This window comes from Ceratotherium simum, chromosome 32 (assembly GCF_057802395.1).
Source record: "Ceratotherium simum simum isolate JZ-2026a chromosome 32, ASM5780239v1, whole genome shotgun sequence".
NCBI classification, from domain to species: domain Eukaryota; kingdom Metazoa; phylum Chordata; class Mammalia; order Perissodactyla; family Rhinocerotidae; genus Ceratotherium; species Ceratotherium simum.
Window position 1 is genome coordinate 13,425,553 of NC_141931.1, and position 17,089 is coordinate 13,442,641.

The following is a 17,089-nucleotide window of genomic DNA, read 5'->3' on the forward strand; positions in this document are numbered from 1 at the left end:
AGTAGAGCTGATTCTAGAAACACTAATCATTTGTCCCTATTGAAGCCCTCCTTATAGGCAAAATCCCCAAGTTATATTGGTAAAACTCACAGCACACCTCCTATCAAGATTTAAATAAGTCCCTCAAAACCTCTTCCCAGAATGAATCAATATCCTGTAAGTAAAGAAGCCGTTCAAGGTATAAAGCCCATAACAAACGATTACAAGGCTCAAGCCCTCTTTACCCCTTGTACTAGTCCCTGTAATACTATTTTACCTGTGAGAACCTGCAAGCGTCAAGGGTGGGAGTTTGTCCAGGAGTCTGAGCAATAAACAACATTGTTATCTCACAACACCCTGCTGTTCCTAACTCTTATATACTACTAACATCCAATCCCACTGGAAGCAAATTCTTTACGGTACCTGATTTATGTAGTGCATTCTTTGGCATTCCAGTTGATGAAGCCAGTCAATACCTTTTGCCTTCACTTGGGAAGGAAAATAATTCACCTGGACAGTAATGCCTCAGGGTTTTACTGAGACCCCTTCTTACTTTTCACAAATCCTGAAGGCTGATCTAGATGATATAAAGCTTCCTAGAGACTCTACTTTGTTGCAATATGTGGACGATTTGGTTCTTTGCTCTCCCTCCCAAGTCTCCTCACAGGAAGACAGCATCCACTTGCTACAGCTTTTAACATCAAACGGACATAAAGCCACCAAAGAGAAATTGCAGTTTGCTCAAACCCAAGTTCGATATTTAGGGCATTTGATATCACAACAAGGACTACATCTAGATCCAGATAGGCTTCATGGTGTCCTAAGTTTTCCAAAACCCAAACCTAAGTACGAACTGCCAGATTTTCTCAGGCTAGTCGGTTATTGCCGAAATTAGATCCCAAATTTCTTTCTCATGGGCAAACCTCCGTAGGTTTTACTAAAGAACAACAACTCAACCCAATTTTATAGAAAGAATTGAACGACATAGCCTTTAAGGCCTTAAAGGAGAGTTTGATGAACACACCTGCCCTTGGACATCCCAATGATCAGATTCTCTTTCTCCTCTTTGTATATGAAAAGGAAGGGAATGCCCTTGGGGTACTCACCCAAAAACACAGGGACCTGCCACTGCCCTTTTGGTTAAAGCCATCAAGAAAATCATTGTGGGAGCCCCTTTAACCACTTTTGTACCTCATGCAGAAGAAGCCCTCCTGAATTTTCATCACACTCAATGTACTTCAGCCAGCCACCTCACCTCCTATGAAATCCTTTTGTTAACTGCTCCTCACATGACTCTTTTACACTGTCCTAACCTTAACCCTGCTACTCTTCTTCCCTCCCTACCGATGAAGTCCCTCATGACTGCTTAACACTGACAGATCACCTCCTGACTCCTCGTGATGATCTGCAGGAAACTCCTTCGGGTATCGTCAACTTCTCATGGTTTACTGATGGTTCATATTTAAAAGGTGATAATGACAAATACTGTGCTGGGTATGCTATTGCAACTCCTTGTGATATTGTTGAGGCAGCACCTTTACCTATGGCTACTTTGGCCCAACAGGCTGAATTATATGCTCTTACACGGGCTTGTACTTGAGCCAAAGGCAAAACTGCCAATATTTATACTGATAGTAGATAACGCTTTCTGAGTAGCTCATGATTTTGGAATGTTGTGGAAGCAATGTGGCTTCCTTACTTCCAGCAGAAACAAAATTTAAAATGGCCCCTATGTTCGGGAATTATCGGATACTATACTTTTACCTGCTGCTCTAGCTATTATGAGATCCTGGGACATTCTGGACTTGACTCTCTGGAAACTAAAGGAAATCACCTTGCTGATATTTCCACAAGAAATGCAGCCCTTAAAAGAACCAACAACAGCCAAGCCTCTGGCCTGGTCCAAAGGGATAGTTCCCTAAATTATAACTTAGAAAAACTGATTAGAGAAGCCCAACAATTGGCCTCAGGAAAGGAAAAACAAGATTGCAAATTCACTGGGCCGGCCCTGTGGCTTAGCGGTTAAGTGCGCGCGCTCCGCTGCTGGCAGCCCAGGTTCGGATCCCAGGCGCGCACCGACGCACTGCTTCTCCGGCCATGCTGAGGCTGTGTCCCACATACAGCAACTAGAAGGATGTGCAGCTATGACATACAACTATCTACTGGGGCTTTGAGGGGGGAAATAAATAAATAAATAAATAAATAAAATCTTTAAAAAAAAAAAAAGATTGCAAATTCAGTAACCGCTGGTTTGATAAAAACAGAAAGCTCTGGTGCAGACCAAATAACAACCCAGTCTTACGGGAGACTCTAAAATTCCCATTCCTAACACTGTACATGCATTAAACCATTGGTCCACTGACAAAATGACAGCATTTATGGTGAATATTGGTGGGAAAATATTAACTAGGCCACAAAAACAAGGCCTACTTCACTTGTCCCACTTGTTCAAATATAATCCAGGAAAGCCTGTTCGTACTGCTCCCGGACATTTTAAACTGCCTCAAGGACCATTCAAGATTTGGCAAATGGATTTCATACAACTTCCCCTGTCTCATGGATATAAATATGTTTTAGTCGTGGTCTGCATGCTTTCTCACTAGATTGAAGCCTTTCCTTGCTGACAGGCTGCTGCCTCTTCTGTGGCTAAAGTCCTTTTGGAAAGGATTGTCCCTACCTGGGGAACTCCGCTTGAGCTTCATAATAATCAAGAACTCATTTTACTGGTCAGGTACTTCGACAAGTCTGCACTGTTTGGCCAGTTTTACAACATTTTCACTGTGCTTACCACCCTCAATCCTCTGGTTTAGTTGAACACACAAACGGCATTATTAAGACCCAATTGGCAAAATTTGTAGAGACCCTCCAAAAAAACTTGGCCAAAAGCATTGCCCTTGGTCCTTCTAAATCTCAGATCCACCCTTTTTGGAACTCATAAACACTCACCCTTTGAGACAGTCACAGGACCCCCAATGCATTTGGCTCCTACCTCTTTTGACCCACAGCTGACAAAAGGAGATACACTCCAATATTGCCAAGGCCTAATTGCTTCTACTAAAAATAAACATGTTTTGGTAGAGCAATCTTTTCACAGTGTGCTTCAGGGAGACAAAGACCTTAAACATCACACTTTGCAGCCTGGAGATTTCATCTATTGGAAAAGACACCTCCAGAAGGACTCTCTTCAACCTCACTGGAAAGGCCCCTACCAGGGTCTGTTAACTAACCCTTGTGCCACAAAACTCCAGAGAACAGACCCTTGCATTCATGTGACACACCTAAAGAAAGCACTAAACCCTGACTGGACCTGCACACCATCTGGTGACTTGAAAGTAAAGATTTCCCAGAATTGAAGCAGATGACATCTGATATGAGACAGCTTTCCCAAGATGTCCAGACCAGGCCTGTTGGAAGTTTGTCTGCCAAACCTTTGATGATGACATAATGCTTCAGATGTTCTCCAATGCCTGTGATCTTGATAACATACGGACTTTAGCAAAGAAAAATGCCTGCGAGTTCTCCCTAGTATCCCACCTCGTTACCCAAATGTGGCCTCAATAGGTTTCCAATCTGTACATTTTCCCTCCAACATGACACTGAAGAAAAGTTCTTCCTGGGATCAGAGGGGACAAAAAGTTGCTGAAACCCAGAAAAACCTGACTCTTGATCAGTAATGCTTTCAGAGAAAGATCTTGATCAAAAGGGGTAAACATCAAATTAATAAATAGAAACCTCATTAAATTGGAGTCGGGGGGCTAAAAGCGGGAGTTCTCATGCCCTATGTCAACAGCCGAGTCCAACAGGAAGAAGGAAAGACTTCCTCTCTTTGACTGGCAAGAAGCTCAGCCAATGACAGACCGTCACAACTCAGCCAATATAAAGCCACTATACATCAAACTCTCAATTCCTCCAATGGACTCTTTACTTACAACAGCCCTCCCAACTTTCTCTCTTGTCTATAAAAGAGTTTCTCCTCCCTTGCTGCTGGGGAACTTGCACAAGGCTTGCCATGGTTGCAGACCCCGAATTGCAACTCTTTGCTGATTCCTAATAAACCCATTTTTGCTGAAGAAATAACTGGCTATTTGTTTAAGGTCAATAGCTTCCTAAATATCACTTGATAATCAAATTCAGGAGATGCTGTAAGAAATATGAATGTAATTTTTACATTCCCAGTACTTCCAATTTTTTGCTATGATAAATATCTCTGTAAGTCTAGCTTTTTCATATGCTGTACGATTTCCTTATGATAGAAGTCACTTCTATTTAGTCCTTTTAGATCTCTCCTCAAAAAGTACTTCATATTAATAGTCCATGTTTTAGAATTCTTTCCTTGTCTTGATATTTTCAAGTTTCCCTATTATGTGTCCAGATGATGAGTTTTCCTTCACTCTTTTTTCTTTGGCACGCTATGGACGGTTTCAATCTAAGATCTCTCATCTTTTTTAAGGAAGTTTACCTCCATTATTTCTTCAGATTATTTCCTCCCCTTCATTTTTCTCTCTCTCCCTTTCTGGGGCTCCTATTTGGATTCTACTTCTATCCTCCATATTATGTAGTTTTTATTTTACATATATATATATGTAAAATACATATTACATATAAACGTATATAATATGTATTATATATACATATATATATTTTACAGATATATGTGTGTGTGTGTGTGTGTGTGTGTGTACACACACATATAGTCTTGGTCCTCTCCTTCTTTCTAGAGATTTCCTAATCTGACCTACTCATCAATTATTTTGTTCCGTGGCTGTATTCATTGTGTTCTTGATCCCATTTACTGTGTTCTTAACTTCGACTATTATAGTTTTCTATATCTAAAATTTCCACTTGTTTCTTTTTAGTATTTTCTTTGTTTCAAATTATCATCATCTTCCCTCATTCTTTTATACGTTTATTGCACTGATTTGTTTTTTCTCTCTACTTCCTTGAGTACTGATCTTGGTAGAAAATCAGATTTTCTATTATTGCCAACGTGGATTAAAGACTTTTGGTCTCCTAAATCTTGACACACCCAGAAACAACTTTGAATATAAGCTTCCTAATATACTTTTTGAACAAAAATATTAGTTGTTCCTAATATTACAAGCATGGTGGAGAAAAGTCTGAGAAGTATAATTCCAAATACCTAGTAGTTATTATATAAATACATTATTCTGTCAGGAATGGGCACACACATACATCCAGAAATTCTGAAATAAAATGACCCTCTGAGTGTAAAACAAATAATATCAGCTATCTAAAGAAATAATTCACCATAAGACACGGTCTGTAAGTCCAGGTTTAATCAAGGCGATCGGGACATAGTTTCTGCAAACACATGACTAGAAATTAATGGGAAAGGAAGCTGCAAAGCAGTCAACTGCTTTACACTGAGGGAAAAAGAATGTTACCAAGATGGTGATAATCTTTAAACATGCTCTAACTGTCCTTATTCTGATGTCAGATTCACTAAGCAAGCAGCTTCCCAATTATAATTTGTTTTCCCAAGATTACTTTAAGGAAGAATTAAGTCAAGAACATTTAGCATTCTTGATAGTTACGTTTTTATTATAAATGATTAAATAACATTCTTCGCTACCTTTATTTTTGAGACACTGTCTTGAGTCAGCCCACCTGATCAACTCGAGATATAGTGACAAAACCAAAAGGAGGCTAATATAATAATCTGTGAAAGAGATACAGCCATGAAGAAGAAAGACGGATTTTGAAAATAATGAAAAAATTAGACATAAAATGTATGTCTAGGAAGCTTCAAATTAATTAATTAGAAAAAAATATTTAGAAGGTACCACTTGGTGACTGATTCATTTCTGCCTAGGAGTCAGCAGAGAATAGGATGAGAGACAGACAGACACACTCTTGACAAAGAATACAAGAGGAGAGGAGATAATTTCTCAGGAGACATTGAGAATTACAAAAGAAAATCACTGTAGCTCAGAAGCATAATCTTTACATATATAGATGTCATTATTACTCGTATGTAATCAATAAACATTATTCTGAAGTACCTACAAAGAAAACACTTTCGTAAACACATTCAAGTTATTACTCATAATTCAAAGTAATAATCATTTCTTTTGGCGGGAATTCTATTTTTAGAATTTCTACTAATTTAAACATTCATTAATCCAAAATTATGAAGATTTTTAAAAAAAACTAAGTTTGTTTTATTTTGTTTTACACTGAATATTTCCACAGCATCCCTCTGTCTTCTTTCAAGTTGAATTTTTCTACTTCTTCACTTGATCTCTGCCCATCTGTCCAGATCCTTTGGTCCATCAAATATTCCTCTCTTGCATCTTAATCCTTTATCTTTCTAGAATCTTCCTTTCCACCTATTAAGACTTTCCTATCTTAAAATAAACCTGATCCAACCTCTTCCTTTGTCTTCTCTATCAATATTTCTCAGCCATGACCAATCTCAGAGTTTCAGTTATTTATCCCTATACAGTATAGACTATTTTCAATTCTCCTCCATTCCCAAACTCTAATCTCATCTACTCATTTGCATGCTAACATCTCTACCTAAATATCTCATTGGTAAATGAATATCCAACCTCCCTCAACTACTGCCATTCAATTCATTGACAATTACTACCAGTTCTTCTTGGGTAATTTATGTCCCATCAGTCTGACTTCCATTATCCTCATGTAGGCCCTCAATACATTTGGCTAGATTATCACAAAAATCGAATGGGTTTCTCTGTCCCAGCATTAGCTCCTTTCAGTCTTCTTATACGCTACAGCCAGATGAACCTTCTTAAAGAACAGGTTTTATTTTTTTTCCCAACTCAAACACCAACTACTTTCACTCCTTGGCCTCATAGCTAAGGCTGTTATTTTTCATATATTTCACATCAAATATCAATATCACCATCACTGGACACAGCCTGTGCATTCTCATTTATGTGCCACTGCTTATGCTATTTGCATTCCTGGGATTGGGAGTCTAGTCCTGACCCTTACCTCCAAATAGCTAAATTCTACACACTCTTTAAGCATTGGGTAAAATGTTACATTCTCTAGACATCTCATTTCTCAGTTGAAAGTAATTTTCCCTGACCTTGAACTCTTATTGTACTATAGATCACTAAAGAAGTTATAACTATGTATCTAGAAATTGTTATTTATATACATATTTCTCTTCCTTTTACATTTTATGTTCCCTAGAGGCAAGATCCATTTGTAGTATATACACATATTTCCCCAAAGCAACTAACCAGGATCTTAGATATAGAAAGATGTTAATATATACTTGCAGATGAAAAAAAGCTAAGACACTCTTGAGAAGGAAAGTTCCATATTGCAAATACTCACAGCCTGCAAGATTAGTTTTATTAATACGTGAAACTGAAGTTTTTAGAGGAGGAAAAGGGGTGGAGTAGATGCATACATTAGTTGGTTAAGAGTAGTCGATGCCGGATACACATGCTCACTCTCAACTGACCCAGAGGGTCTCAATCTTGTAGGTTTGAGGGGTACATTACAGAATTAGAGAATTATTATAAATCATAGAATATGATCTCAGATTCTTCTTTCCCTCAGCAAGAGAGAAGGGTCACAAATATATAAAGTGGTCTAAAAATCAAAGACCTAGGCATCTAGACTCTGACACATAATGCTACCATATCTTAAGCAATATGACAAATCCAAACAAGTACAACAACAAGATGATGATAACATAGTTCATCTCACCAACCACCCAAAATTAGGGACAATTCCTTTCAGTTATCATTTTTGTGACTACAGATCTCTAATACTGTTTTATATGGGAAAGTTTCCAAGGACATTAGGATTAATTTAACACGATTATCTATGGAACCATGCTTGAGTTCAGTACATACATACCTATGAATTTAAGTTCCTGCTTTGTTAGTGTAGAACTGTCATCTCTGTCTAAAGAACAGACACACGAGTTGAGGAACTTCAGACATTGGGGATGGGAGGGGATCAGTAGGGTTAAAGTTGAAAAAAAACTACAGAAATTTTAAAAGTCAGTATAAATTTATCTGTTTTCACTAAAATAAAAAAGGCAGCACTCTAAATAAAGGAATTATCAATGACATAACCATTTAATTAATTTAAAAGTAATTTTTATAAATTCATTTCCATTTACACTAATACTTTCACTCAACTGGAACTTTTCAGGTTCTGTCTCTCTTGCAGTTTCAATGAGATACTCATAAACTCATTTTGCTTTATAGTCGTTAACATGCATCCTCAAAATTACTTCTCTCCAGTGGATGATTCACCATCTAAACGCTAATCTTCTGTGCTTTCACTTAAGAGTCTTTGAAGCCTATCTTCCAGGAACTTACAGTGATCCAAGAGACAAAGTAGCTTAGATGCTTTGAAATGGAAAAACTCTGACTGCTTATCTATAGTTATGTGTCTTGTACTACTTGGCAAGGCTGTATACTATTAGCCAAATTCCTTCTTACAGAGGAACAAAACACTGGAACAAACAGTAGCATTTATTGTATCTTGGGATGTAACAATTTATTGTATAAAAATAAAGAACACATCAACTAATCAAGAAAGAAGCAAAAAGAAATCTATTGTGATTAAAAAGAAATTAGATAGGGGCTGGCCCAGTGGTGTAGCAGTTAAGTTCTTGCGCTCTGCTTTGGCAGCCACGGGTTCGCACGTTCGGATCCCGGGCGCGGACCGATGCACAGCTTATCAAGCCATGCTGTGGCAGGCATCCCGCATACAAAGTAGAGGAAGATGGGCAAGGACGTCAGCCCAGGGCCGATCTTCTTCAGCAAAAAGAGGAGGATTGGCAATGGATATTGGCTCAGGGCTAACCTTTGTCCTGCCACCCCCCCCCAAAAAAAGAAGAAATTAGATCTAGAATAATCTAGATTGCTGTTCACAGTGTCAACTAATCCCCCATCAGTAATCTCTCTTTACATGTAGTGAATCTCAAATGTTTAATAGATAGACTGTGAGACTGTTATACCCAAGAATTACTTATTTCTCTTCTTAGATTGTTACCTTCTGAACGCTTCCCTAAAATGAAATGGGGACACATGAAGAACAAAGATCTAGTTTCCTAAGAAAGTACTCTGACAAACTGGAGTAGGATCCCATTCTTGAGGGAGCATTTTCACCCCTAAAATCAACTGGCATTCATACTTATTCTCAATCCCATAGCAGATATCTATGAATAATTGGTTGACATTACTTTGCCTCCTCCATCAAATGAGATTTGTTTAATGAGCGTGGTCATGACAAACTATAAGCACCATAATTAAAGGGAATTTAAAAGCATAGTAAGTGGGGCACAGAAATCAATTAGCAATATACTGCTGTGAAAATAGACCTAAGCTCTTTAACTATTTTAATCTACTATTTCAAAACTATATTAAAAGTGAGAATTGCCAAGACAAACAAATGCAGCAACTTCATTACTGCAGCAAAGAATCAAGTTACTACTCTGACAGAAACAAGACTGCTTAACGCCAAGTTTGATTCCCGAAGAAAATGAACATATTACCAAGAATACATGAAACCTATTCAAGGACTGCATAGCAACTGACAACAATTTATTCATTCAACATTTATGGAGAGTCTATTATATGATCAGTTAAATACTGATGACATAAAGAGGAATAAAACCCAAACACTACCCTAAATGAGTTTATAGTCTAGTGAGGAAGAAAAACTTGTAAATAAATTATTAAACAACCTGGGGAGCACTAGAACAAAATCATACCTGAAATAGGACTACGAAAACCGGGCTGATGATATGTTAGTTTTCAAATAGACTATGAAACTAAACTGTAATCCCTATATGCATATTACTTGTTTCATCATTATTATAAGCATTTTAAACATACCTACTAAATGAAACAGAGAAGTTACACTTACAGTTTATCATGAAATCTAAATTCTCTTACTCAAGATGGCTAGTTCCAAGGCAACACTATAAAACCAAATGTTATGAAATGCAATGCACTTCATATTTCATGGGCAACTATTTAAAGTTTACACCCCTTATACTGTTGTTTAAAATATTTAAATGATTATTTTGCCTTTCCAAATTGCCTTAAAAGTTTCCAAAATTTACTAAAAGATTTTCACATTTTATCTTTCTCCTACTTGTTCTTTTTCCCTTTTCCTTTGTTTGGACAATAATTTTAATGTTATTTCTTCAACTCTTAAAGTTTCCGAAACTTCCCGGGTCACATAAAATTCATCCCACTGGGCCTAATTTTTTTTTTTTCAGATTGGTCAAGTGTTTTCCTAAAAGTATTTTTCTTTATATTGATGATATTCTTATTTCCTTATTGGAAAACACCAATTTCAAAGTTTATGGAATATTTTACACACATCCAAAAGAACAACTACCATTAAGTCCTAAAAGCCTCTCTGAAAAACACCAAATTGAGACGTATGCTTAACTCAACATCTATGACTATTAATATACAATATTTCCTTGGTCCTTACACTTTCATTAGTTTTTCAGTATAAGTCTCAGCAAAATAATAAATTTTAATTTTATAAAGTTCTATATAATAAAACATTTTGAGAGGCATCAGATGCTATAGAGTAAATAATGAAAATAATCCAGTCTTTAACTCTCAACTGTCAATTGGAAGAGTTTTTTTTTAAAAGTTGCCCAAATGTGAGACAAGTATGACTAAGATATAGATCACAGAAACAAAAACAATTGTCTGGAGGAGCAGTAGAGATAGACTGAAAAAAGTAGTAGAATACCTGTACAAGAACCCAGAAATATTAAAAAAAGAAAAAAAAGAAAGAAAGAAAGAGAACAATTCTATCCCTAACCTAACTGGTTTAGGTGGCTAAGAACCATACAGTGATAAGGAACACAAGAGATGAAGCAGGTTTAGAGTGGGAATACATAAGAAGAACTGAGGTTTATTAGGTTGTTGGAAGTAAGTCTGGAACTCAAAGGAAAATTCTACATTGGAGGGACCGTTTTGGGAATCTAATGAGTACAGATGATAGCTGAAGCTGTAGGCATGTATAAGGTATTGTCCAACGGAATATGCATAGAATGAGAAGTAAAAAAGTAGAGAAGAGGATACTGGGAATAAAACAATTAAGGAGTACTCAAAGAAATTAGAAAAGATGCTGACATACTCTCAGAAAGAAATTTATAGCTGTAAAAGCCTACTTTCAAAAAAAAAAAGATCTAAAATCAATAATCTAACCTTCCACCTTAAGAAACTAGGGGAAAAAAAAAGCAAACTAAACTCAAAGCAAGCAGAAGGAAGGAAATAATAAACAGAGTAGAAATACAATAAAGAATAGGAAAACTATAAAGAAAATGAATAGCTGGTTTAAAAGATGAACAAAATTGCGGGGCCAGCCCAGTGGTGTAGTGGTTAGGTTCGCATGTTCCGCTTTGGTGGCCCAGGGTTCCCCAGTTCAGATCCTGGGCGCGGACCTACTCATTGCTCGTTGGGACATGCTGAGGCAGCATCCCAAATAGAAGAGCTACAACCCTAGAAGTATGATACATGACTATGTACTGGGGCTTTGGAAAGAAAAAAGAAAAAGAGGAACATTGGCAACAGATGTTAGTGCAGGGCCAATCTTCCTCAGAAGAAAAAAATGACGAACAAAATTGACAAATCTACAGCTAGACCGATAAAGAAAAAAGGAGAGAAGACTCAAATTATTAACATCAGGAATGAAAGGGGATATTACTACCCACTTTACCAAAATAAAATAGGTTATAAAACGAATACAATGAACAACTGTATACCAACAAATTAAGAAATGCAGATAAAATGGACAAATTCTTAGAAAGTACAAACATTAACTCAAGAAGACATAGATATTTCTTCAAAGAAGATATGCAAATGGCAAATAAGAACATGAAAAGATGCTAATATCATTAGTCATTAGAAATATGCAAATCAAAACCACAACGAGTTACCACTTCACATCCGCCTGAATGGCTATGATTAAAAAAAGAGAAAATAAGTCTTGCTGAGGATGTGGAGAAGTTGGAACCCACATATATTGCTAATGGGAATGTAAAATAGTACAGCTGTTATGGAAAACAGTTTGGCAGTTCTTCAAAAAGCTGAACATAGAGTTACCATATGACCCAGCAATTCTACTCCTAAGTATACACTCAAGACAAATAACCTACGTTCACACAAAAACTTGTATATCAATGTTCACAGCAGCATCATTCATACTAGCCAAGAAGTGGAAACAACCCAAATGTATATCAACTGATGAATGGCTAAACAAAATGTGGTATATCCATTCAATGAATATTATTGAGCCATTAAAAAGGAGTGAAGGACTGGTACATGCTACAACATGGATAAACTTTAGGCTTAAACATGGAAAACATCATGCTAAGTAAAAGAAACAAAAGGCCACATATTGTATGATTCCCTCTATATGAAATGTCAAAAATAGGCAAATCCATAGAGACAGAAAGTAGAATAGTGATTGCCAGGATTGGGATGTATGTGATTTCTTTCTGGGTTGATGAAAATGTCCTGGAACTAGATAATGGTGACAGCTGCAGAACATTGTGAATATATTAGGTTACCTCTGAACTGTACACTTTTAAAAGGTTAAAATGGTAAATATGTGCATTTTATCTCATTAAAAAATCTGGAGGGAAAAGAGATAATGAGATACTGGAGAACCGGAACAAGAACCATTTACTCTGGAAAAGACAGAAGTACGAAAAGGAGATAAGGGAGTGTAGTTTTATACATACCTGCATGCAAAACAATTAAAGCAAAGGAATGATAAACATAAAATTCAGAATAGTAGTTAACCTTTGGGGAATGCAATAGTAAAGAACATGCACTAGCTTCAACAGTGCTGGTAATGCTCTATTTTGTATATTGGTGGTAGGTTCCTGAGTGTTTGTTTTATTAGTGAGTGCTATCTAACTTATACATATTGCTTTTAATATATCAAATATTTCACAATAAAATTTGGAAAAGGATCTATGAAAATATGGCAAATTATTAATAGGTGTTAAATCTATAATGAATTCATGATGTCTGTATTAGTCTCTGTACTTTTCTATAAATCTGAAATATTTTATAACTTAAAAACAAGAAAGAGGAGAATATTGTAGTGGAATACAAAAAGCTTCCAAATGGAGTGGCCAACAATTTCTCTGCAACAAAATCAAATAAGATAAAAACCTGATTGTCTCCTAGAATTGGCAACCAGAACTAGTCACTAGTAATTTAAGGGAGAAAAGTTAACAGAAAAGGTGCCAGAGCCCAAATTATTCAATAAATGTGTATGCTAATAAAACCTAACCCTGGAAATGATTTAAGTAATACCTTTTAGAAGCAAAGCAGTTCGAGTAACTGTGAGCAGATGTGGTAGCCAGAATAATGTCACTGCCCCCCAAACCCAAAAGATGTCCATGCCTTAATGTCCACAAACTGTGACTATGTTATCTTAAATGGCAAAAGGGACTAACAAACATGTTTAAGTTAAGGACCTTGAGATGGAGAGAGTATCCTGGATTGTCTGGGTGGGCCCAATCTAATCATCAGAGTCCTCATAAACATTGATATTGAAAACCAGACAGATGAAAGCATGAGAGGGACTCCAGCCAACATTGCTGGCTTTGAAGATGGAGGATGGGGGCCAGAAGACAAGGAAAATAAGCAGCCTCTACAAGCTGGAAACAGTAAAGAAACAGATTCTCCCCTAGAGCCTTAAAAAAGGAACAAAGCCTGCCAACACCTTGATTTTAATCCAGTGAGGTCCATGTCAGACTTCTAACCCATAGAACTGTTAAGATAATAAATTTGTATTGTTTTGAGAGTGACGTCACCATCATGGCAGAGTGAGCTTCCCCCAGGGAACTCTCCCCCTCTAAGACACAACAAAATGGACATTCATATTCCAACAGAAGCTATTCACCCAACACAGGGGACGCCTGAGGTACCCAGCCAGCAGTACACCCGAAGACTGAGGTGCTGGAATCCCCAGAGTAAGTGGAAGGAGGTAAGAGGAGCTACCTTCCTTCCCCAAGGACTGTGACCCTGAGACTGAGACCACGCGGCCCTCAGAGAGGAGGGGAGGGGTGGCTCTCTGAGGGAAAACCTGCGCTCTCCAAGACCCCTCACAGCCCATGGGGAATCCCCCTACAGAGGGAGTGGAACTGTTGTGAGGGTACTTTCCACAAGCCAGCCTGCCAGGAGAGCAAAGAGCGACAGCAAGGTGAGAGCCTTCTGAGATACGGGAGGTGAAAGTAAGTGCCCCTCCCCCACCCAGCCTGCCTGCCCACCCACCAAGCGCTTCACCACAGTGGTGCTTCAGCTCGACCCCACCCCAAGAGGCAGCAGCCCCCAGGGGCCCAGGCCCTACAAGCAGCATGGCGTGCCTGTGCCCCTGCACCAGAGGCAGCGGCGGCTCAGGCTCCACCACATCACAGCTGCCCTGGCTCCACCGTGCAATGGCCCCAGATCCTTTGCCTCAACTGCCCCCCCAACCCCGCCTGCAGTTGCTTCAGCTTGGCCATGCTCAAGATCCAGCTGAGTTGGCGCCAGCAACTTTGGCCCAGGCATATTCCAGTTCCAGCATCTTCAGCCCAGCGGCCCTTCAGCTGCAGCTGCTTCAACCCACCTGTACCCGAGCCCCAGCTGCTTTGGCCTAGCTGCGCTCCAGTCCCAGCTGTTCCCACAGTCCAGCTCCAGCTGTTCCCACGTTTCACCCCCAGCAGCCTCCGCTCAGCTGGGGGCCGACCAGAGCTCCTGTGGATCAAGGCAGGCCAAAACACACAGCCCTTGACCCCCACCCACTGGCGGCAAGAGGAAATTGCAACCATATATTTTCACTGTGAGGAAAAAGAAGCCAACATCAACAGGCACTATGCAAAAATATATTAAATCTCCAGACAACAAGGAAAATGACAAGTGCCAAGAAGTCAACCTGGAAAGCACAGAAATGCATGACCTTAATGACAGAGAATTCAAAATAGCCATCATAAAAAAGCTTAATGAAACACAAGAAAACACAGATAGACAATTCAGTGGAATCAGGAGCTTCTTCACAAAAGAGATTGAAACTATAAAGAAAAACCAATCAGAATTCTTAGAGATGAAAAACACAATAGAAGAGATAAAGACAAATCTGGAAGCCTTAAGCATCAGGGCTGACAATATGGAGGAAAGAATTAGCAATATTGAGGACAGCAATGCACAAATGCTCCAGACAGAAGGAGAAAGAGAGCTAAAACTAAAACGAAATGAAGAAACTCTCTGAGAAATATATGACTCAATTAGGAAATCCAACATAAGAATTATAGGTATTCCAGAGGGAGAAGAGATGGGAAAAGGTGCAGAGAACTTGTTCAAATAAATAATAGCTGAGAACTTCCCAAACCTGGGCAATGAGCTGGAAATACCAGTGAATGAAATCAACAGATCTCCTAAATAGATCAACATGAAAAGACCCTCTCCAAGGCATATAGTAGTAAAGCTGGGAAAAACCAATGACACAGAAAAAATATTAAGGGAAGCTGACAAAAAAAAAATAACACATAAAGGATTTCTTATCAGGCTTTCAGCCGATTTCTCGACAGAAACTTTACAGGCTAGGAGAGAGTGGAACGATTTATTCAAAATTCTGAAGGACAAAAAGTTTCAGCCAAGAATACTCTCTCCAGCGAAAATATCCTTCAGATTAATAACTACCCTAGATAAACAAAAGCTAAGGGAGTTCATTGCCACAAGACCCCCACTACAAGAAGTGCTCAAGAAGGCCCTCACGCCTGAGAATAAAAAGAGAAAGGGGATTCAAAATTTTGAACAAGGAGGAAAATAGGTTGACAAAACCAGAAATATGGCAGCTCTCTATCAGAATAGATTAGCAAACACTTAATTATAAAACCAAAAGTCATATGAAAGTAAGCACCAAAAATAAACATTACCTCATCATGTTAAACACAAACTGATAACACAAGAAGGAATAAGATGTGACAACAATAACTTAGAAGGGGAAGAGGAAAGGGATTGAATCAACTTAGTCTAAGGGAAAAAGAGGCTATCAAAAAATGGACTATCACATCTATGAGATTTTTTATACAAACCTCATGGCAACCACTAACCAAATAACCAGAACAGAATCACACACAGTAAAGACAGATAAAACTAGGAGAACGCTCATACAGAACTACCAAACCAAACTGGTAGTCCAAAACACACGGGATGAGAAACAAAAGAAATGCAAAAGAACCAGAAAAAGAGCAATAAAGTTGCAACAAAATAGCAACAATAAGTCTTCATATACCAATAATTACCCTAAATGTAAATGGACTGAACTCCCCAATCAAAAGACATGGAGTAGGAGCCAGCTTGGTGGCGTGAGCGGTTAAGTGTGCGTACTCTGCTGCGGCGGGCTCGGGTTCACCGGTTCGGATCCCGGGCGTGCACCGACACACCGCTTGGCAAGCCATGCTGTGGCAGCATCCGATATAAAGTGGAGGAACATGGGCGTAGATGTTAGCCCAGGGCCAGTCTTCTTCAGCAAAAAGAGGAGGATTGGCAGATGTTCGCTCAGGGCCGATCTTCCTCACAAAAAAAAAAAAAAAGAAAAGACACGGAGTAGTGGGATGCATTAAAAAACAAGACCCAACAATATGCTGCCTCCAGGAAACACATCTCAGCTCTAAAGACAAACACAGACTCAGACTGAAAGGACGGAAGACAATACTCCAAGCTAATGGCAAACAAAAGAAAGCAGGTGTTGCCATACTTATATCATACAAAGTTGACTTCAAGATAAAACAGGTAATGAGAGACAAAGAGGGGCAATATGTAGTGATAAAAGGGACACTCCACCAAGAAGACATATCACTTTTAAATATATATGCACCCAACACAGGAGCACCAAGGTACATAAAGCAACTATTAAGAAACCTAAAAGGAGATATTAACAACAACACAATAATAGTAGAAGATCTTAACACCCCACTCTCATCAATGGACAGAACATCCAGACAGAAAATAAATAAGGAAATAATGGACCTAAATGAAAAACTAGAGGAGATGGAATTAATAGACATATACAGAGCACTCCATCCAAACACGGCAGATTACACATTCTTCTCAAGTGCGCG

General features: G+C 38.4%; 1 protein-coding gene across 14 annotated transcripts in view; it reads right to left on the minus strand.

Annotated features, from left to right (window-relative positions):
- Nucleotides 1–17,089, minus strand: part of MLLT10 (MLLT10 histone lysine methyltransferase DOT1L cofactor) — a 271,785-nt gene that overhangs the window by 44,544 nt on the left and 210,152 nt on the right. The window contains exon 14 of one of the 14 annotated variants that reach the window (XM_014783629.2): nucleotides 7,843–7,890. The exons of the other annotated variants lie outside the window; for them this stretch is intronic. Within the exon in view, the coding sequence (XP_014639115.1) occupies nucleotides 7,843–7,890 (48 nt within the window). The remainder of the gene's footprint in view (nucleotides 1–7,842; nucleotides 7,891–17,089) is intronic. 14 annotated transcript variants of the gene reach the window in all.